Source organism: Leuresthes tenuis, unplaced genomic scaffold (genome assembly GCF_036924035.1).
Source record: "Leuresthes tenuis unplaced genomic scaffold, fLeuTen1.0.hap1 SCAF_3, whole genome shotgun sequence".
Taxonomy (NCBI): Eukaryota; Metazoa; Chordata; class Actinopteri; order Atheriniformes; family Atherinopsidae; genus Leuresthes; species Leuresthes tenuis.
This window is the reverse complement of record NW_027325357.1, coordinates 29226910-29249693: the sequence shown is the minus strand read 5'-3', so window position 1 is coordinate 29249693 and position 22784 is coordinate 29226910. Positions and strand designations below refer to the sequence as shown.

General features: G+C 39.3%; 1 protein-coding gene across 1 annotated transcript in view; it reads right to left on the bottom strand.

Moving 5' to 3' along the window:
• epha8 (eph receptor A8) overlaps positions 1-22570 on the bottom strand; it is a 162287-nt gene extending 139717 nt beyond the window's left edge. The window contains exon 1 of the mRNA XM_072382925.1: positions 22363-22570. Within this exon, the coding sequence (XP_072239026.1) occupies positions 22363-22450 (88 nt within the window). The 5' untranslated portion in view covers positions 22451-22570. The remainder of the gene's footprint in view (positions 1-22362) is intronic.
• Positions 22571-22784: the final 214 nt, after the last annotated feature.

Genomic DNA, 22784 nt, shown 5'->3' with positions numbered 1-22784 from the left:
AGCAGCAGATGCTCAAAACCTCATTTCCACCTCAAAAGACACGGTCATATATTTCAAAGGGTAAAGTGAAGCTATTATTCTACACCAAGTGTCTAAACACACACTCTAACACACATACAGCATAGCTTATTTCGATGCATACACACAGACAGAGGACAAGTTTAGCTAGTTTATGGAAAAGAATGACACAGTGACAGATGCATTCAACAAAGTACACCCTTTATATTAGATGACACAGTAAGAAAATATGGTAGCTTAAGTATCTGCAATACTTTGACATGGGCCAAGTATTAACGGCTTGGTAACTTAAGAAGGGATTTTTTTGGGGGGGGTGTGGGTTAGTTAGAACCTATCAAAAGAGTACCCTAATACAAGGAACAGTTAAGTCACTGAAAATTGTTTTTGGAGGGTGAGAGGAACCCATAGCATCTGTAGAGAACCCACACATACACAGGGAGAACATTCAAACTCCACAGAGGCTTACAGAAAAGCCCCAAGCCGGGATCTGAACCAGGAAACCTCTTTCGATGAGACTTTCACTACAGCTCGGGCTAAAGAAATATAAAGAAATCTACCCTTTACTTCTATTCTTTCTATGCTTTGCTGATTTTTCAGGCAATGTGTGACAGGGCAGCCAGCCAGCTAAGCAAAGTAACAAGCACATTTCACTGACAAAAATGGAGAATGAGTGGATTTTATTGCAAATTTACTGGCAAAGCCTTTTTCAATAAAGACTTCTCAAAAAACTGAATGCTGTGAGGAAAGGTCAGCCAGCCCATACCTGGAAGACCCGTCAGCCAGAGATAGTGTGTGCAGAACTTTAAATCAAACAGCTAGGAAAGCTACACCTGACTTATTGTGTCAATGAGACACTAATACTTTGACAAGTTTTGGTAAGTTTATTTGATTTTTATATCTTTACAAGCCAGGCCAAGAGCCAAGAAGGGGTCTTAATAGTGCCTGTTATTACAGATACAGACAACTGGCAAATGCAAAAAATCATAGAAAGTTTACATAAGATTAACAGTGAAATTAGAATGAGCTAATAAATCATAAAATCGCAAGATAATCATCACAATTATCCTTTATAGTGAACAAGTGGACAATTCAAACACAGCCTGTGCTTCAGTGTGTCATAGCTGTTTTAATGCTACGAGGGGGGACTTTACAACGAGGCAGGTGGTTTTAATGTTGTGGCTCATCTGTGATATGAACACACACATACACACACTGATGGCACAGCTCTTGAGCCAGACAGGCACTATGACAGCTGTGTAATTATCTCATCAACACCTCCATGCTCTAACAAACTTCTTCGGCGCCATGACTAGAGGAGGCGATAAAAGCTGTCAAAGAGATGAGAAGAGCTCCAAAACACCAAACCCTCCCTTTTTCTCATTTGCTGACAAAAAGAGACGGCCATCTTGTAACATGCCAAGTTTTGTTTTTGCATTTTTCTCCACAATGTGAACACCAATTACCTTCTTTACAATTGTTAGAGCAAGTCTGCATAAATATCATCCACTGAAAGAAAAAAACTTCTCAGTCTTTGTTCATTCGAGGAAGAAACAAACCAGTATGACTTGAAATTATTGTTTTCACCAATAATGCTCCACTCCTCTTTGTTGTTGCACTTTTTTCAACAGTAATGCTGATGAGGGCTGGTAAAGTTGTAGATTTAGAGATCTGTCAGATAACTTGAGCCTTGAAATATCAAAGGAGGGAATTCACCACTTTGTGAAAAACTTAGGGAACGTTTATATGATTAAGTAAGATACAGTTTCAGAACATCCAGAGAAGCTGTGATCACTGGGCCTTTGGGAGATGTTACATTAAAAACAGATCGGTTCTGTTGTGGAAATCATTGTCTGAGCTCAAGCACACTTCTGAAAACCATAGTCATTGAACACATCCACAGAGGCCAATTCAAACTCTACCATGAAAAGAAAAAAAAAAGCATATCAACAAGATTTTTAAAAAGCACTGCTTTCTCTGTGCCCAAGCTCAGGAGAATCTTTACAAGGAAAGGCTTTGGTTATTTCAGAAAGACAATGGCAAACCACATATTCTAGGAGCATGCCTGTGTGGTAAAAAGACTTGATCAGACTGCTATACCAACACAAAAGATTTATTTTTCAAAATTCTTTTCACGATCGTATTTTAGAAACAATTTCCGTCATTACCACAAAAACCAGCCAGCCTCAGGATGTCTGGAAACCAAAATCTCAACATAGTCAAAGAGGCCATGTGAGACAAAAGATTGCACCTTCTTGAGCTGTTGTGTTTCTATTGCAATCGAGAATGGGAAAACATTTTACTTTCAGAACTACACAGTTGGTCTCATGGTTCCAGAATAGAAGAGGTGATGAAACATGCCAACAAAAACAAAAGAAAAAACATCTGTAAAGTGAGTTTTGTAGTGTAAACTGACAGAAATCTCATTTTATAGAAAGAGAAATAAAATGGCAAGGCTTTCTGTATAATAAATTGGCTTTAAAAGCATGAATGAATGAATGAATGAATAAATAAATAAATAAATAAATAACTGGCTTTATTTTGAACATGAGAAAAATAACCAAAAAACAAAAACAACTAATCAAAATAGTCAAAACGACAAAAAATGAATAAATAAATGTTAACATAACATGTCCGAAAGGGAGTAGGAAGAAGCACATGCTTATTTAATCCTACCCCTACTCCTTTCTTAATAATTAACAATCGTCAGGTGTTTGTATGTATGAAACAGCACTCCAGGCTGGGATCCCAACCAATACAAAACATGTTTGTGTTGCTGCAACTGCTCACCCACAGCATATGTCACTCTTTTTTTCCTCTCGTCTTTTATTATCTTTTTATTGAGCTTTGTATAATTAAGGATACAATTTCTCCATGTTTAGCAATGATCAGCACCATATTCACTTTTTATAAATTTAAACACCTTATAGGGTAGCAACCTTAACCTCCAAGAACATTAAAATTCACTTAGAAGCCTTTAAGATGCTTTTATACATCTCTCTTAGTAAAATCTGAGAGATGTGGACTCAGAAGTCTTTCATACAAAGACCTTGGCTAATGGTGGAGGACAGTCTGAAAATCTGTCTGCTCTGGACCACACAGCAGGAACTTGCATGCAGTAACGTACAGCCAGAATGTCAGCCACAAAAAAGAACAGAACAACATGGATCACTGCGCTAAGAGTGACCTCTGTCTCTGGTAAAGTCATCACATATCCAACACCATATATTATGCTCAATTTGGGACTTATATATCTAAATCTATATCTACAGTGACTATAGAAGTAATACAATAATGCTTTCAGGCATTCTGCTCTGCTTTCAAATATTCATTCTAGCGTAGATTAAATTTTATCATTTTACATTGTACTCTGCCATCCTCTTTTGTGCCTTTTGTTTAGTAAAGTAACCTTCATGTGTGCATAAAGCACCTACTCTACTTTGTAGGTATGTGTGTATGTATTTATTTGTATTTAGGTCTTTTACATCGAGATTTTTTTACATTCTCTAACAAGCAAACCTCAGAGCTTATTATGGTTATATTTTTAACTTCAACCATGTTGGGGTTTTTCCTGACACCATGACATTATTTATGTGTGTGAGGTCAAATTCACAGTTGCATTCACAGCTGTAAAAATCAGTGATCAGCTGTTTCACAACCGAGAGTGTATGTGTGAGAAATTATTCATGAACAACCCACATCTACTCAATCAGCTCGGTGTGACAAAACACCAAGATCTATCTTTCATATGAAATTGTTTTGTCCATCATACACAGAGTGGATAAGAGCAGAGATGCAGGTTGTGTTAACTGATTTAACAAAAAGGCAAAGACAGTAATGCTGACCTCAGGAGTGAGATGTGCTCCACTCTAAGACATTACAGAGTTTTGAACATCTTATGTATGCAGCTTGCTACACATGAGAGTGTGGAAATGGGACACTTGTTTTTCTATTTATCTTACACACAATTTCCCCACAAACCATTTGTGTTGTTCCCGTCTTCCCTCTCAACTTTGAGCTAGAAGTGACACATAAGGAATAGATCTGACTGGGGGCACCAGACTGAGGGCTCATCATTAATGATGTGAAATTTGAAGACTCACAGAAGAAAACGCGATAATGAGATAAACAAATGAAACTTGCATTTCATGTGATAACAAAGTAATTCCAGTCATTCCCAGTAGAAACAGCCTACTGCTGATTTTTTTTCTTATTTAGTCTTTTTGCTGTGATCAGGATCTTGTCAAGTACCGGAGAGGGATTCAGGACGCAGATGCAGGGTCTTGGGGTTCAAGATGGTTTTTTTTATTAACAAACAGGACAACAGATGACAGCACTGCAGGGCGATCTCCCGCAGCGCAAACGAAGGGGCTATAAAACGCCTAAGCGCTCTCCTCCGTATCTACGAGGGAGGAGGAGCGCGGCTATGAAAGTTAAACTTAAAATCTCTCCACAACGGGAGGAAAACCAAAAGCTATGAAAACTTAAGCAAAGTCACGCTCTCAAAGTGAGGCGGAATAAAACAATGGCGCACTCTTTCAAAACAGAGGCTCTATAAAACTTTAACTTTAACTTAAAGGCTCTCCTTTAACGGAGGCGACTATGACAAGAAACAACAAAAATCACTCCGTGAAAATGGAGGAAAAACAAGGCTATGAAACTTACCGTTATAATAAATATCTAAGACTATGGCTGTGGAATAACTTACAAAACAAGATTGCACTGCAGGAGAGTCGCTCGCTGCAGGCCCGTGGAATCTGTGGCGACAAGACAAGGTGGCTGGTAATGACGCTCGATCAGAGACAACATACTGGCACAAGACAAAGGAAACGCAGACTATTTGAGCACACGAGGGACCAAGGGGAACAGGTGGAAACACTTGGGAATCAGGGAAGACAATCAGACTCTTGACACGGGAGGAAGGGCAAGTCACCTGAAACGAGAGGACAAGATTAATGCTTTTTCAAAATAAAACAGGAAATGACGAGACAAGACATGAAACGGAAAATAAACCGTGACAGATGTTTTGTGGCTGGGTCCTCGAGATAGACTTTTTTTCTGAATTTTCAAATAATCTTTCAATTTTAAAGAAATCAAGTAGTTTATGCTGCTCTTATCTTGATATGGGAATATCTTGTTTTAATTGGCACCTTGTAGTAATTTCCTACTGTCATTCCAGGGGGGCAGCAATGTACTGAGCTTTTTGCCAGTAGCAACAAAACAATAATAGATAATAACAATAATAACGTTTTACTGTTGCCAGACTTCGGTAAAATGTGTGGGGCTTTGATCTTAGAAGCTAATTGTGTACAAATAACAGAAATGTGCATAAGCCAAAGATCAGAGCCATGAAAAAGTTCTGGATGGAAATCCTTCAAAAATACATACCAAAATTAGACCCAGTGCAACCTCTGCCAGCTAAAGCTAGTGTACCATAAGTCTACCACAACTATGCACTGTTCTTTGAGAGTGAAGCCCCTAGTGCACATCTTTCGATGTATGAAACAGTTTAGTGTCGCCATCGCAAAATAAAAAAGCTATGTAAAAAGCATGGATGGCTTGCACTTGCTCTTTTGCCTGCTTGTGTTAATGTCATGTAGGTGGGGTGAGGTTTTAGAATTTGGAATTTGACATAAAATCAGTGCTAATGAAGCCCCTTCCCACAGGGTTAGAGGCGTTAATTTATGCTTTACAACATCCCTAATGTGAAAGAATTAGTAAAATACTTTCTCTGATTTATTGCTGTGCTCTGTGACTGGCTGACTCTGTTTCTCACTTCCTCATACTGCCATCATTATGATGGCGTCGGTAACTATAATACTCAGTGTTTACAATTTATGACAGGTAGAGGAAAAATCATTCACACATCAAGAAGCAGGAAGGATAAATGATTAAGGAATCCCCAAAAGGCATCTTAGATAGTAAACATAAAAGTTTTCTTGGGGGCTCTTGATCTTGAGATCAGACATGTAGTAGTTTGCGTTTCTAACTGTCCACTTGTGAGGTGTTAGTGTAGCTTTAATGTAAATTAAACTGGTTATATTTTTTTACAAAAATGAAAAACTGATCTGCATCTGCAGGATTGCGACTGTTCTACTGAAAAAAAGAAAAGAAAAAAAGCACCATGGCTTATTTTTTTAAAGTAGCCTTTAAACAGTTAAGACCTACAGTTATATATCGAAAATGTAAAAGTGCATGTGAGATCTCCTGTGGACACCTAGGAGTAACTGTATTGAAATAATTCATTATGATAATGATCTTCTCCTAAGTAAGTTGTTAAGATTCCTTAACCTAGAAAAGTACTTTTATACTTTTAGTACCTAAAACTAACCAAAGAGGGAATGAAAGTGAAGGTTGAGAACAAGTGTTCTGGGGCCTGTGTCAAACTGAAGTGATCCCCAGACTTATTGTGGTGCCACAGGTTCAACACAGTGACAGCCTTTCAGGCACCTTTTTACTCATTACTCATCACTGTTGTTTCATATTTTGAGGCATGGACAAACAACCTATAGGATCATTTAGACTGGTGGACTTATTGAAGGACTTGTTTAAAACAAGACTTTATGTTTGGTCAGTTCAATGAATAACTGCATGAATAAGCAAGCGCACCGGTGCAGTTTATGATTTGCTTGGTGGGTGTATAAAGCTGTCTTCACACATGACCTCCAGACTGAAATTTTCCAGAGATGTTCGAAAGGGGCAGCTTGAGAAAACGCAAGATGTGTGCATCATTGTCTCTGGAGATATTGCAGAGATTTTCCAGCCAGCCCCAAAGAAGTGTCCAGAAGATCAGCATGTGAGTGTAACAATTCATCTTTCAGAGCATTTACTGCAAGTGTGTATACTGGCTTGCTGCTTCATATTCACTTTTGATGGCCTGTATGTTGCTATCCACTCACCCGTTGACATTGTCAGTACACACATGGTATTTAAATCAACACTGAAATTAATCAAAGACCCTCAATCCCCATTTTAAACGTGCTGTAAAAAAACACACCATTAGGCCCTGCCTTCTGTGTGATCTAAACAGATCCTCCCCTGCATCCCTGTCACAGCATTTCCAGCTATGAGAATGTATCTTTGGTAAACAATCTCATGCTGTAAGGTGTATGTCGTAATCGTAACTAAACATTTAGCACATTCTTCTTTAATCTGCAGAATGTAAGAATAGATTACAGAATCTATAAGCCCAGAAACACATTGTTGGGTTGCATGAGTATCCAACTCTACTGAACTGCTCACACTGGCACTAGAAATCAGTGCAAAATAGTGTGGCAGTCAGCATGGACGACCAAAGCAACGGAAACAGAAGGATTGCTTCAAGGAATCATTCTCTTTTCTGCAAAAGAAACTAAATATTTGATAAATTTCTGCCGTCCTTGTTGCTTCTCTATAAATCTTCATGTTTTACCTGAATTAATAATCATTATTGAGTTTCCTTTTATGCACTCATACAGTCTTTTATGTATACTTAAATTCGTTTGTTGCAGCAGTGGCCCATTTTCCCCACAGGGATCATTAAAGCTTCATCTCCTTACCTCTACACCTACACTAACCTTCTCCCCTCCTCCTCCTCTCCATCTCATCTTTCCTCATAGTCTCCCTGAAGTTTTTCTCCCCAGAGACCCATCTTTCTTCTGCACATCTCCATGGTAGTGTAAGCATTTTGTCCTTGGTCCAGCTTCCTCCAGTCGGTGGGAGGAAGAAGGCTGCTGACTTATTATGACACTCTGATGCAGACGTTCCCTTCAGAAAAGACTTTGTGTCGAACTTTTCATCTTCTTCCTCTGAACTCTCCCCCTGTTTGTATGGGGAGTGCTAGGAATGAGATTTTAAAGGTTTAAAGTGGTAAACAAAGGCAATGACAGCAAATGAAAGGAACACAGCTGAAGCCCAAACACATTTTAACATAACTGAAGCAAGGCCACCCAGCTTTTACTTCAGACCATTTTCCATTTGTTGTTTTAACATCCCAGACTTATTGCAGATGTAGATAATCTTGGGGCAACACCAACGTGTTTCACGAATTATACAGAAAATGAAAACCTTCACTGCCATATTTTTCATATACTTTTTAAAATGTCTTTCTATCTGACGCTTCTCTGTTTTCTATTATACTCCAATGCAGATGCAAATAAGAAAGGCTTACTCTAGAGCATAAAGCTACATTAAAGATGTGGTCAGCATTTTAGAAAATAAACTTGAATGTCTGATGAACAGTTAAACGGTTGATGCTGTTCTCATTTGTGTTTGTTATGTATAAGGTTCATTTCAATCAGGAGGACTTTTAGGCTTTTTGGAACTTTTTGAAAACACGTCAGTACTACAGACAAAGTGATTTTGAGTTTTAGAGCTTGTGAAGATGATTGATGAGTGGCTGGTCTAACAAACAAATAAGAAAAACCTCTGAAATTCATCTGAAAATGATCACGTACAAGAACTTGGCTGAAAATTGGTGAAAAAGCCACAAAGCAGCTCCACAACTTACTGAGCATCCCTTCTCTCTGTGAAAGTGTTGTATTATGGGTTGGTGAATAACAGCACCACAGCAATGATTCAGTAGACCCTGATGGTGTTTAACCTGATCCAAATAAACAACTGTCATTTTTCCAGATAGTATATATCTATTTTAATATTGTTTTAATATAGCATAGCTCTATTTTTGAGTGACTATGACACACTTGGAAAAACTTTTTCATAATGACCAGCCCGGTCAGAGTGGAAGGAGCACTCTCTGTGGAAAGGGTTCATGATCTCATGTCCCAGTAGATTAAACTTTTGGCTTTGACTTACAGTAAGTTGTGCTAGACTAAACTATCAACATGTATACACAGTGACTTTAAATGGAGGGCTTTTACTTAGAATACAACCATTTCATATGCTTGACATGTTTGAATTAGTACTGAAAATGCGGCCTAGCCTCTCAAGAATCATGCAGTAATGTTTTGTTTCTTTGAACAACTGTGAATCTCATGTACATTCCTCAGCAAAAGGAGCCTATCTATGCTGCCATGTGTCATAGTGACTGTTTGGGAAGAAGATTCCACCTTTGTAATTGCTTTATAATATCAATTAATCAATGACATGACAAACTATGGAAAATAGGACAGTAATCAAATCTAAAAACAGAGTACAAGTTGAGTCTCTCAGGGGAACAATGAATGTTTTAGATTGCCCACCCCCTCCCCTACCCATAAGGCCCTTGTTACTTTATAAAGGTGACGGTGACACTTGATAGAAAAAGTTGATCTAGCATGTCTCTAAATGAATAGATAAATAGATATTTAAATAAAACAGGAGTAAGATACCGACAAGAGGAATGTTGCTATTGCAGCTACTAAATGTGGGTTTCCTGAAAATGTAGGATGGAAATTCATTCTCATGGCAACTGGGCAGTATCATGATCCACTTAGATGTTCCATCACATATTTGAGCATTATGACAACACGTCTGTATACACAGTTAGATATAAAACACTTTTATATATATATATATTGGAAAATCTACAGTGTATGGCCAGCCTAAAACTCATAAATAAGGTTGACATATTTTATCAAAAAGTGACGCCTGCTACAGTGTCAAGCTGCTGTTGGACAAGTCTTTATCATCAAATATCCATGAAAATATAAGCAAACAGACCCTCGGGTATCCAGCAGACAGAGAACAGGGAACAAGGACTTGATTTGTAGGTGTACTATAATCTTCAGAGTAATATGACTGCCAGATGCTTGATGCTTTTTACGATTAAATCGTTACCTGGCTCAAGCATCTTTGATTTGCTGATTTTGTCAGATCAATGGGACAGGGGACAACAAGCACAGCAGAGAATTCTAATATTCTAATTCTGATATTTCATGGAGAAAAAAACAAATGAGTCCAATCAGAAGATGTGAAATGCACACATTTATCGCTGGTTTTACTGTGCACGATTTTTTGCTGGGCCTCTTTTTTCATCAGTTAGAAAGCAGAGTTTCAAATCCCCCACACAGGCATCACCCAAGTGGAGTCAAATACACAGAAATCCTGCAAATGGAACTTGTATTACAACATGCATTCATGGATATGTTTTTTCTGTAACCTACAAGTATTTTTACACTGGAGACACAGGAGCTCTTCTCATCATCATCATTGCTAGCGCATCAAGAATTGTTATGGAAATTAAGCACTAAGGTGTGGACTGCACAACTTTTTCGATAATATCAGCACAAAATTCCCTGAAGACAGCGCTTTTTCAACAAAGAAACAGCAGAATATACTGTAAACACTCCCGCGTTTATCCTTCTCCAAAACCACACGATTAGGTTAGAAAGAGCAGGAAGGAGAGTTTGCTCCTCATTTGGAGAGTGACTAGATGATTCGGTTCCCACTGGCCAGTGCAGCCCAGCACAGTCCCTCATATCTTATTTTAGCAGGTGCTCCCAGGTTGGAGCATGGGACCCTGCTTTGTATATGCCTGCAAGGCATCATGCAGCAAGCATGATGAAGGGTGGAGGATGCTCAGGGCCAGCGAGGCTCACCCGTTCCCGAGGGAGACAGGAGCGAACAGCAGACTGTACGGCTGCCCAGGCCTGCCTGGCTTCCCCGGGGAAAACAACCAGAGGGGTATAGACGCAGAAGAGAGGCAGGTGGAGCTATTTATAGTGTAGGTAAAGAGGAGAGGTGGGGGGTGGGGGTGGGGTATGGAAAAGGAGGATGAGAATTGAAAACAAGCGGCGAAAAGTCTGAGAGCAGATGACAACGTGATATCTGCGCAAGATAGCTTCCACAGAGATCTGGGTTGAAGCTGTCAGCAACACCTGCTGAACAGAAGAGAACTCACGACTTGTAGTTTGCCCTACTGCTGCAAAATCTAACAAAGTATGCCTCAGCTTATTGATTTATGGTGGAGAAAGTTCACCCTGAGGTTAGCTGGGTTTAACTGAAAGGAAGAGAGACAGAGCAGATAGAATAGTTGAGTCAAGCTGACAGTGAAATCTTATCAATACAGACTTTCAGCCCAACTCAGAGAACTCTCAGATGTTTCTATACCAGCCCAACTCTCGCCCTCCGCTTTAATAAATAAAATTACTTTTATTCTTTATTTATTTTCTGCCTCCCTGCCTGCTCCAACCGCGGGCCCCCACACTGTCAGCTGCTTTCAGCCCTCATGCTGCATGCATGTCTCCATTTCACACCGATGCCCTTTAATCATTTTCATCATTTCAGTGAGCTGACATTTTACAGAAAAGAGCTCTTATCATCCCTGGCTTATGCTTAATGATGAATGGCGATAATTACTGTCAGTCAGTGTGTCTACCGTGCCATCATCACGTCACTATTTCTGCTCTGGAGTGTGCATGCTTAATGAGAGAAAAGAGACTGTGATATCCATAGCTTGATAACAATGAAAAAGTCGAGCATAAATTTGCATGCGGTTCATATTTGAGTCAGATGTTGCCATGACTTCAGTTCTTGTAAAACCTCCAAACACAGAGAGCCGTGCTTCCAGGCTTCCAGGCTGCACGGGTGCTGTATGTATCAACAAAGATAATCTGCTGCCAGACCACAACAACAAAAAAGTAAATGAAACAGTGATGGACTTTAATATACTGTGGATCATTTTTGACTACCTGGACAATACGTGCCTTGGTTTCCCATGATCCTTCTCTGTTGGGCCCTTTCGATTGTCTGTAATTGGTGTAGTATATCCAAAATCTCAGTTGCCTACTCAACGCTTTGTTCCTGTTAAAACTGATTTATTTCTGTGTGGAGTTTGCATGTTCTCCCTGTTCATGTGTGGGTTCTATCTGGGTGGGCTTCCTCCCACCATCCAAAAAAGCATGTTAGGTTAATCTCTGATACTAAATTGACCCTAGGAGTGAGTGTGAGTGTAAGCATTTGTATTTGTTTGTGTCGCTTGTCTCTGTGTAGCTCTGTGATGGATTGGTAAGTCCTGGGTGCACCCCACGTTTCGCCTGATGGCACCTGGGACAGGCTCCGGTCCTCCTGCAACCCTAAATTGAATTAAGTTGGTGTAAAAACTGAATGGATGGATCTCCAATATTACTCTATAACCATATATATAGTTTCCAAAAAAATAAGCGATTCCTCTGCCCTATGATGGATTGGCAACATGTCCAGTGTATACCCTGCCTTAACCAGTGGTAGCTGGGCTAGGTTCCCCGCTACATGGGGTAAGGATGGCAAGGACACATGAGAAGAAACATTTATTCATGTATTAGTAATAAAGACATGATTATCATTATAATTATAGCTTTTAGCATTATTGATGTGAATCTTTTTGGTTTTGTTTATATAATAATTGTTATCTAATACTAAAACTACAAATATCAGTGTTTGTCTTCATAATTATGAACTTTCTTCTATATTTCATTGTGCGCCTGTGTACAAACAAACACTTCAAACAGCAATACTCACCCCACATATTGAAAACTAAATCCAACACTCACAGACTTGCCATAACCTGTTTTTTCAATTTCATATTGTATTACTCTTTGCACTCAAACTTAATTTTTACACTGTATGCTGTCACTTTTTTTCAAGGAAAATGGGTAAATAAACTAAAACTACACTAAAGCTTCATGCTAACATACAGCAGTGTAACAAGAACAGAAGAACTACAAGCAAAGCTCATTTTTAAGGAAGAAAAGTCTGTTAGATGCCTTTTCTCTTACATCACTTCACAAAGGACGTGGCTTTTTATTAACTACAGTAGTTTGCTGATAGTCATGGATGGACACTAGACCATTGCAGTTGGAAATCAGAAAACTCACTGAAATAGTATTTCGATCATTTTCTAAACTCATCTGAATCATTCCATTAAATCTGTAAGATTTTAGTCATCTTCCTCCTGTTAGGCTTGACTGTCTATATTTTTTTTTATTGGCCTAAGTAGTGATTCACAGAGTGATAAAACACAAAATATGATGTAACTGAGCGAGAATAAAAAAGCTGATTTTAGTGTCTGAGAGTACTGATGAATTTGCTGTTAAATAGTGATAGTGCAATGTAGAAGTCAGGCTGGGCAAAGGTTCTTTAGGGCTTCATATTCAACAGTCCTGTCTTCCAAACAAGAAGACGGTGTTCCAGGCATTCCTTTTTTATTTATTTATATTCATTTTTTTCTTACATTGAATACTTAAGGAGGTAATTCTCAGGCCATGGGGCTGATGCAAGACATTGAAAGAGACTTTTACAAACCTTTTGTTAAAATACCCTTCATTTGATTTTGTCGTTATTCTCTTCCTTCTCATCTTTGTGAAAGTTCCTTAAAGCTTTTACATACTAAATATCATCAACGTCTCAACAGGTAACTCATTTAGGTCTAGGAATGTGCATGTGAACACACTCACAAATATGCATTTGTGCATTTGCGTGCAAGCGAGTCTTGATTTTCATAAGGTGAGGGACGACTTATTCAACCCCACCCCTACCCCTCCGTAATCAGATATTAATTGCATCATGGTTGTGATATATGGGCAGATTACTGGGTGTAAAATGCATTATTTCCTTATGGAAACAGGCCCCGGGAGACATCCATCAGCCTGCATCACGGTAGGTTTGGGGCTCACTACATCATGCTTGAGCATTTAGCTCACCTGCCAGAGTCACAGAGGGAATCTGCCCTCCTGCACACAGATATAATTCAAGAATACAACTTTCCTCAAGGACTTCGATGAGTCAAGGTTGGTTTTACCAGACAAGGGCTTCATCTGACATTTGTCCAAAGAAATTCTTGTTGGTGGGTCAACTGAAGAGGTGTCTCTGACGCAGTAGCATTGGCAGAGCAAACTGTATTCCCATAGGAGGTCAGGCAGTGAAAAAATGCTCCATGCCATTCAAGTCTGTGGCAGAAAACTCTGTAGAATGTTTTGAATTACATGCAGGTTTTTTTGTTATACCTTGATTTAGATTTTCAGTTTGTAAGGCAAAAAGTCACGGCTCTCCGTCCTGAATACAGCTACGGCACAAAAAAAAGTCTTTGAATTTTGAATGGCATGAGCTCATTCCAAATGAAGGCACAAACTCAGCCTAAGAATGGTGTAAACCTATTTCAGATACCACACAGAACATTCCTATGCAGTTAAGTTGAGCTACGGTTACAGTCATTTCACTGGACTACCCATGTGAGAGTCCATCCATCCATCATCTACCGCTTCTCCGCCATGTGAGAGTGATCGGTTTGTCAAAGCAAAACTATAGCATTCAATTTTGAATATAATAAAATAAAGTTTTTACTCTCTTAATTTTCAAAAAACAAAAAAATAAATACTTGAAGGTATTTGTAAACAGATATTTACACCAAATCTAAATATTTTAGCTACAGTGCTTTTGAAATATGTTTTAACAATCATTGATTTTCTACATTTTTGTCTAAATATGCAACTGTGTGCCATGGCAAATTTTAATATATATGTATATGATAGATAGATAGATAGATAGATAGATAGATAGATAGATAGATAGATAGATAGATAGATAGATAGATAGATAGATAGATAGATAGATAGATAGATAGATAGATAGATAGATAGATAGATAGATAGATAAAATGTGTATTATCTATATATGTACAGATAAGCAGATAAGCTCCACCACAAATGAGTTTCTGTCAGAGCTCATTTTGATGAACCTTGGAGGAGTCGGAAGTCAGTGATAGATGACGTGAAGTACACATCATTTATCACTGACTTCTAAGAGAGAAATCAGTTCTGAAAATGTGGAAACATGATAGCAATCCATTTTTCCATATTTCAAGGACTACAATTCTCACCCTATGCTCTCAGCGTGTTGCTCTTTGTGCCTCTGCGACTCAGAAGAAACGCACTCCACAAAGCGAGCACCGCACAAACTTGGAATTTGACCTTGTTAGCTGGATGGCTCTTTGTTACCGCAGCAATTGGAGCAGGTTGGCAGGTTTGCCAGCATTTATCAGAGCATATTAGACCTTCACTGGGCTTCTATTAAACCTAATGAACATTTAAATCCTTTAATAGATTGAAAGGAATTGAGACCACCAAATTATCAGCGAGACGCTCTCAGCAAGTGCTGATAAAGACGCCAGCCGATAGACCAAGAAGAGACGTATTACATGAAGCAGTCTCCTCTTCTTTTCATCTCCTGATCTCACTTTGCTCTCCCCGTAACTGTCTGCAAACTGTTGTTTCTCTCCCTCCATCATTCTCACTTTCTATCCCTCTATCATACTCCTCTCTTTTGTGTCTAGCACATCCTGTGTTCCTCTGTCAGTCTATAACTGAGGAGAGGCTGTTGCTGCAGAGCCACATCTCCGTCATTCATCAGTCCCCATGAAGGAAACATCATAAAGATCTCTCTCCGGGAGGGATTTGCTAACACAACCACAACACCAGCCCATTACAGAGCTGTCAAGCATCGCCTACAATCGTCTCTCATTCTTTTACTTTATCCTCAGCGTTTCCACTGAGGGATCCTCTAGCCCACATGCTAGCAGAGCGGAGAAACATGAATTACCCAACGACACGACTGAAATCACAAAGTGCAGCAGAGCCGGCTCAGGGCTCCTGATCTCTGGCCAGCCCAGAATCCGCTTCTGATAAAGGGTGGAAAAGGCTCAAGAGAGGTTCCTGCTCTGTGAGACTGGGCCTTTTACAACTAAGGAGGGCATATTGATCTAGTGGCTCCGACATTTCTGTCGACAGCCAGCTAACAAGGCTGATGTCTTAATAAAGACTGGTGCCTGGGGGGAGCAAAAGTGTGGGAGGGGGTGCAGCAAGGACATGTGTTAATACAAACCGGCAGACAAAGAAAGGAAAAAGTTCATGCCTTCTGTTTTTTTCCTTTCTTTTTCTAATTTACACCAATATTGCTGCAATGAAGACTCTCCCTCCTGAGACACTCATTTTACTGAGCTCAGGATGAGGGATTAAAGCCATGGCGGAATACCAATTTTATAACATTAGGCACTGTTAACCATAGCTTCCAATGTGATCATCAAAGGACACTCCATTCAATAATAAAAGTTTAATCATTAAAACTGGTTTAAAAGATTAAGTTATTGTTTCAAGGTGAAAGCATGACTGACTAAACTCATTTCTCTTAGCCCAGGAAAACAACCATTTAAATAAAGAAATGAGCCCCTTATATCTATATTTTGATTCCAAGCAGCCAGACATTTTGGTAACCTTTAAAAAATGTTTTGAGAAATAGTTCTCCAGGCTTTCTGAAGGTCCCTCAAAGTTTTTCTTCAGACATGAGCTGCTTTTTCACCCATTTTCAGGCCAGCCCTTGTACAAGATAATTTTCAGAGGAACCTATGTTTTATTTTGTTTTTTAGCAACTTAACACTGACCTATGAATCATTCAAGCATAAAAAGGTACTGAACTCGAGAGATGAACTAGAGTTGTGTTACACGTAACAGAGTGCTTATCTAAAAGCCAGCTTTAAATTGGATGTTTAGGCACTTTGTTACTAGCAGTCTGTTCCAAAGACACATATTTAGCTTTCGTTGATTTAATTGGATCTATGTTAAAAAAACAAACATAAAATCGTATTTTTTGTATCAACAAGGCGATTCCCAAGATGATAATTGGCCAAGAACCATATGGTGCACTTTTAGTTGATCTACTGGAGGTATAAATCCGACAAAGAACTCGGATCTCAATATTATTGAAGCAGTGAGGGATCATCTTGACAGAGAATAAAAGAAAAGGCAGCCAACATCCAAAGAAGAGCTTTGGAATGTCCTTCAAGAAGCCTGGAGAACTATTCCTCAAGACTACTTAAAGAAACTTGTCTAAGCTCATATCAAATATATGCTCATACCAAATATTGACCTTCAAGCTCTTTAACACAGCACAAACTCAGTTTTTGGCTTACATGCAGTATTTCGATTTATGTTTACATATGTTTTAATTAAGGATGTTGAAACACACCATTACTGATGACCACCTTGATATTACAAAATAAACTAAACAAAATAGCAATACTGTGCTGCTAATACCCATATGTTAATATTGTGACATGATCTCAGCAAATGAAATGAAAATGTTAATGACTACATTTTTTTGTAAAATTTTCTACCCTCCTGATTTTTGGTGCAAAGAAGGAAAAATACACTAAAAACATAAAAATATGGATTTACAATCTTACTGGAATTGTATAAATTCTGACAATTCTGACCTTTTATACTGTATTTCCATCTACGTTTGCCCGTTTCAATAAATTCTTGCTCTTATTTCCTGCTTTCCTGGCAAGTGAATGAGGGGCTCAAGACTTTCCCACAGTGCTCTAGTGCCCCACATCTTACAGTACCTAATACTTCCAGAATTATCACTGAGCAAGAACTGACAGTTCAAAGTAACAAAACATCAACTTTTAGTGAAAGCCTGATTGATTGAGGGTAGAGATTTGTTTTTTGATGTGTTACATGTCGAGATATAGTTAGGCGTGGTGAGAACTTGGACAAAAAAGGTTGGTAAAAGGTGTTAAGAGCTGAAATATGAGATACAGGCAGGGAAAAACATCTTTGCTAGTCAGAGAGCCTGCTGAAGTGTCCTCGAGCAACACCTCTTAAGCACCTTCACCACTTAGTAAAATAGCTTGTGCTTTCATTCTCCCTCTGAAGTGTGCTGCAGAGAGGTTTCCTCCTCAAGCTATTAATTGTGACTAGTCCTTGAGTATTTTTTTCAACATGAGACATTTCTAAACATGCTGCAGGTTTTTTACTGAGTGAAGAGAGATCAATTTAAACAAATCTAGCAGTGGTCTATTTCAAAAACATTCTTTTTTCCTCAGGCATAAATGGTGTCTTTACCTTTAATTTCACAAGGAGAAAACAATCATCACTGAACGTTGCTGCTTTCAACCTCTCCCTCTCTGCTTTTGTTGCTTCTTAATTACACGTTCAAGTTTTAAAATAATGCAAAAGTATTTGCTGCCGCACATTGTTCCTGCCTCTGGGTCTCTCTTTCCCCAGTTAGTCGTCCTACAGCAGAGGTATGTGGTAATAATCATCCACCTACAGTTTGCTCATTAGCAGCATGTTCAGCTCACTGCATGGGTCTTTTCATGTTCCTCAGTCCTGACAACAACCTGAAGGAATGCTCTCTATCCTCTCTGGGAATGCGACGGTTGAGAAATGGTGTGCAGGAGTTGAATCAGGGACGGCGCTCGCTGACAGGAGGAGCTGCTCAGGGAAACCACTGCCTCCGTGCAGGCAGATGATTCAGTGTGCACTGAGCATTGGTCTGACCGGTCTGTGTGTTTGCGGCTCCTTCTGCAGAAGAATGTTTGGCTTTCTTGAAGGAAAACAGATTCAAACATCACTGACATTTGTTTTGTGCCTCTTTCATGTGTCCATATTCAACCCTCAAAAAAAGCAGGTTGTTTTCTCTCAGAATTCCTTGAAAACATCACGTTTGCAGCAAACAGTTCCTGGTTGAAGTGTGTTTACTGCTGGAGGTGATGTTTAGTTTATCTCCTCAGAGAAAGATGGTTCTATATAGTCGCTGTGAAAAAGCAACTAACTTAGTTTGATGTGATAATGCAGCGATGTCCAGAGACAAAAGCGTTCCAAGATAATTAATATAGAAAGTAATAAACAAGTATGAATATATTAATTAGTAATTATTCCAATAACAATTCAATTTTAGAACTTAATTTTCTGTTGTTTGTTGCTTCTGTCTGAATAGCAGCACACTTAGTTGGCTTTGACTGGTTTGTCTTGACTGACAAAGAGTCTGCAGTGATAAGTGGCATGATGAAGTGGGAGGAAAAGGTCCTTTCTTTAAAAAACAGCCACTTTGACCCAAAAACAAGACACTAAAAATTGGATAATAACATGCGTGAGGATGGAGATAATATTTCAGGTCATTTCATCATGAGCCGAGCCAGGTTCTAACAACTTATTGGAATGTTTTACAATCATTTCTATTTCTATCTATAATCATTACTTCAGTTTGATTGTTATTCAATTAATGACAGTTTGAACAATTATAGATCTCTATATCTGTTACTAACTTTTACCCAATGCTGGATACATAAGTCTAATATGAGCCAGAACTGACACAACTTGCATTTACCTTTTCAAAAGTCATGACTGTATTACTCCAATAATAATTTATTCATTTTGGCAAGAATTTAAGCTTTTTGTGATATGTTATAAATTTTACTTTACCCCTAAAAAACAAAATAGACACAATAAGGAACATGGATAAGTGGTCACCTGTTTTCACGAAATAAAACACATAAACTCTATGAATGTGGTCATCTCTTTTTTTATATATACTGAATAAATCATTCCTCTGTTTACTGAGATTATTGTCATTCTGTTGTATAAGCTACAGAAGAACGGTTTGTATGGCTTTAAAATGTAATGGATGAGTTAAAAGTTTTGCAGATACTCTGAAAAGATAACTGTTTCATTTGGTAACAAGCAAATAATTTTGCAGCACATAATTTTGAAGTCGGCTGAATCCACGAAAGCACACAGACGTCACCAAACCAGAAGATTGAAATTTGAATGACACTTTATAACAACTATAGGACAAAATTATTTTTACATTGTGCACCAAAACAAGAAACCCTGAAGAAAAAAAAACATGTTCTCAACTTGAAGAAAGCAAAGCTTTACCCAAAGCAACAAACTGATGAACTCCATCCCTCCAGAGCAAATAAGCTCTGCTGAGGAGGCTCTAGCGTCCTCCTCGATACCCCCGCTGGTCTTTTACCGATTCCACCCTCTCCTCTCTTTATTTTTTTTTGCTGGATAAAAAAAGCAACAATGTGATTCTGCAGTAATTACTAGGTCTCTCTGGGAGGCAGCGTATTTAGTTCAAGATTAGATATTTCACATCTTATACCGAAAAATTACACATGACGCAGGATGACGCATTATGAGACGTCAAAATATTGTTTTCCTTTGTCTTCTTGTTCCTGAAGCTCTAACTCCTCCTCACCGTGTGCACACACAAATATATACTATGTTTATACATGTGCACAGATACACCCTTGTGCACACGTTCAGAATGCTCCTGCAAGTGAATAAATGACTGAGTTTGAAGGACACTTGCGTTATGAGTGAACAAGAACAAATGTGTATTCTTCAGCCTCCGTGTGTGTCAGTGAGGAGTGAGGAGCACAGACAGCCTTATGGAAACACTTCTGGTTGTTTGTGTATGTTCATCTACACTTGGGGAACACTGCAAACATGACCAATGAGCACAAACAAAATGGCTGTTGGCTCCCGTTCGTACATGCTATGTACGCATAAGTAGTCGGCAATGTGTGAGAGCTCTCGATCACTTCATGCAACCAAATGGAGCTGTGCTTGGATGGCTGAGCAGTTCATTACCTGTTCTTGCAACAATATAATTCCAACCCTCCATTCTTCCCATTTACATGTAATATTTGTATGTAATTACCACTTACCCTTAAGTTGTACCACAGCTAACCCAAAGCAAAGAAGAGAAATTCTTGACCCACAAGACAATGAAAAGAATAACAAAAAATATTTTTCTCTTATATCAGCTTTTGTGCTTGGTTACAGTTCCACTCCTAATCACATCTGGAACAGGATAAAAACAACAGTATCTCTTTACCCGGTTTATTTATTTTTATTTTTAATTAAATGTTAATTGAATAAAAACGGACGTACATGTATATTGATTTGATTAGCATAAACCAATCCTGTTTATTGTGCCCCACAACATATATGGTTCCATGTATTTCAAGCTTCCAAGACCATCTTAATTGGATCCGCACTTTTTCTTTAATGGTAATACCATGTAGGTGGATTTCTGACATTATTTTTAGGGAAACGATATCAAGCAAAAAAAAAAAAACACAAACAAAGGAACCTTCTGTTAGATTAACAATTAAGGAGTTCACACCAGTTTGATCGTAATCTCTATTTATGGTCTTATCCCTCTTTATTCCACACATTGTCTGTCCATCTTTAGAATTTCTAATTTACAAAAAAGGTAGAAATTTCACCCAAAGAACTATGCTTTTTTTGTGTGATTTATTTTTAGTAGCAGTTTGTGGTACCTAATTAATTACAAGGAACTGCTCCTGCAGTTATATTTCGCTTCAACCAAAAGAAAAATTATAGACTCCCGCATTAGTCATTGATCAAAAGATCACATCATCGGGTTTGTACACAAAGCTAAATTCACAAGCTGTGTGTGAAGTAGACTAAACACGCAAAGTCGCTCATTTAAAATGGCCTAAGAACAGCAGTCCATCGCAGGAAAGGTTAAAGACACAACGCAGAGAAAAATGGAAGTCAATAGACAGAGATCCTGGTCCACAACGAAGCAGCAAAAGAAAGGGAAGAAAATAAAATTTAACCTGCAAATCAAATCAGATTTTAAAGCAGATTGACTGGAGAAATCACCTGTAACCTTCATGATCTGTTTGACCTGAGGCAGCCCAGACTCACCCCGACTTTATGCAACTTAATACAGGACAAGTGGCTGCCCTCACCTCTCCACAACTGAGGAGATCTCTGAACCAAAAAAATGTTCTATCTTAGCCCCTTTCCCCCCACACACACATTATTTCTTTAACGTCTTCTTCTGCTGCTGCTGCTTTTTTTCTCCCCGCAGCAGTGAAAACTGAATGTTGCCATCGGGTGAAGCAGAGGCGGCCGACTTTCTGCTGTCACTCAGCCTTTTGAGACTAGACTCATGTCAGACTAGACCCATGTGTGTGACCCTGTCACACACGTGCACACACACACACATACACGGAAACAAAAAGAAAATGTGGCAGGGGACTTTTTGGCGTGTATGTGTGGCATTAGTTGAACAAGTGACAACAACAGTTTTCCGTCTCTTGGTGGAAAGATGAAGGACAGGAAGATGGAAGTAAACAAACCCAGTCAGGGCTTCAGGGAGTGTGTGTGACAGGAACGTACATGCTTCTGGAAACATACACACACACGCCATTTAAGAAAATGTTCTGTCTCAGATAACTTATAGGAAAGCAGCAGAGACGCAGACATACGCGCACTCTCACGTCACTGCCGAAACCTCAAAGCAGACACATGCGCTGTGTCTGCCGCTGGCACGCAACCCGGGCAAATGTGAGCAATGTCAAGACGAGTTCACACACACACAAACACACACAGACAGCAACCTGAGTTGCTCAGGGAAAACTTTGATGTCCAGCTCCAGACACACAAACTCACCCTCTCTAAAGTGTGTGTTGACATTTGTTCATGTGTGTGTTAGACACTGGCACCGGTTTTCCCACACTGGAGATCCACATGTATGAAGTTAACCCCCACACCCCCTCCTGTCAGCGAATGAGAATTTTTTTTTAACTCTGTCTGTTCAGATGAGTGCAAAAACACTCAGTCTTACCTTCGTTGCTGTTAGTTCCCGCGGTGCCCACAGCCTGGAGTGATATAGTCCACAGCAGCATCGCAGCCAGCCCCGGATCTGAAGCCATGGTGTTCTCCCTCACACCCCGCCAGTCTCCCTCTGCCTCTCTCCCCCTCTCTCCTCTCTGAGTCCCTCACTCTGCCTCTCTCTCTCCTCCGCTCCCTCTTCTTCTTCTTGTGTCCCAGGGTTGAAGACAGAGCACGGAGTGGAGAGTGTGTGTGTGAGTGTGAGCGCTGTGAGCTCATTGGGTTGGAGTTAGAGCCTGCCTCTGTGGCTCGCTTTAGTCTGCCGGCTCCCTCACATGCACACACACATACATATGGAGACTTTGGGAAGGCTGCTGGAGGGGGGGAGGGACGAGCGTGCCTGTCAAAGTCACAGCAGCCAATTAGAGCGTGGGA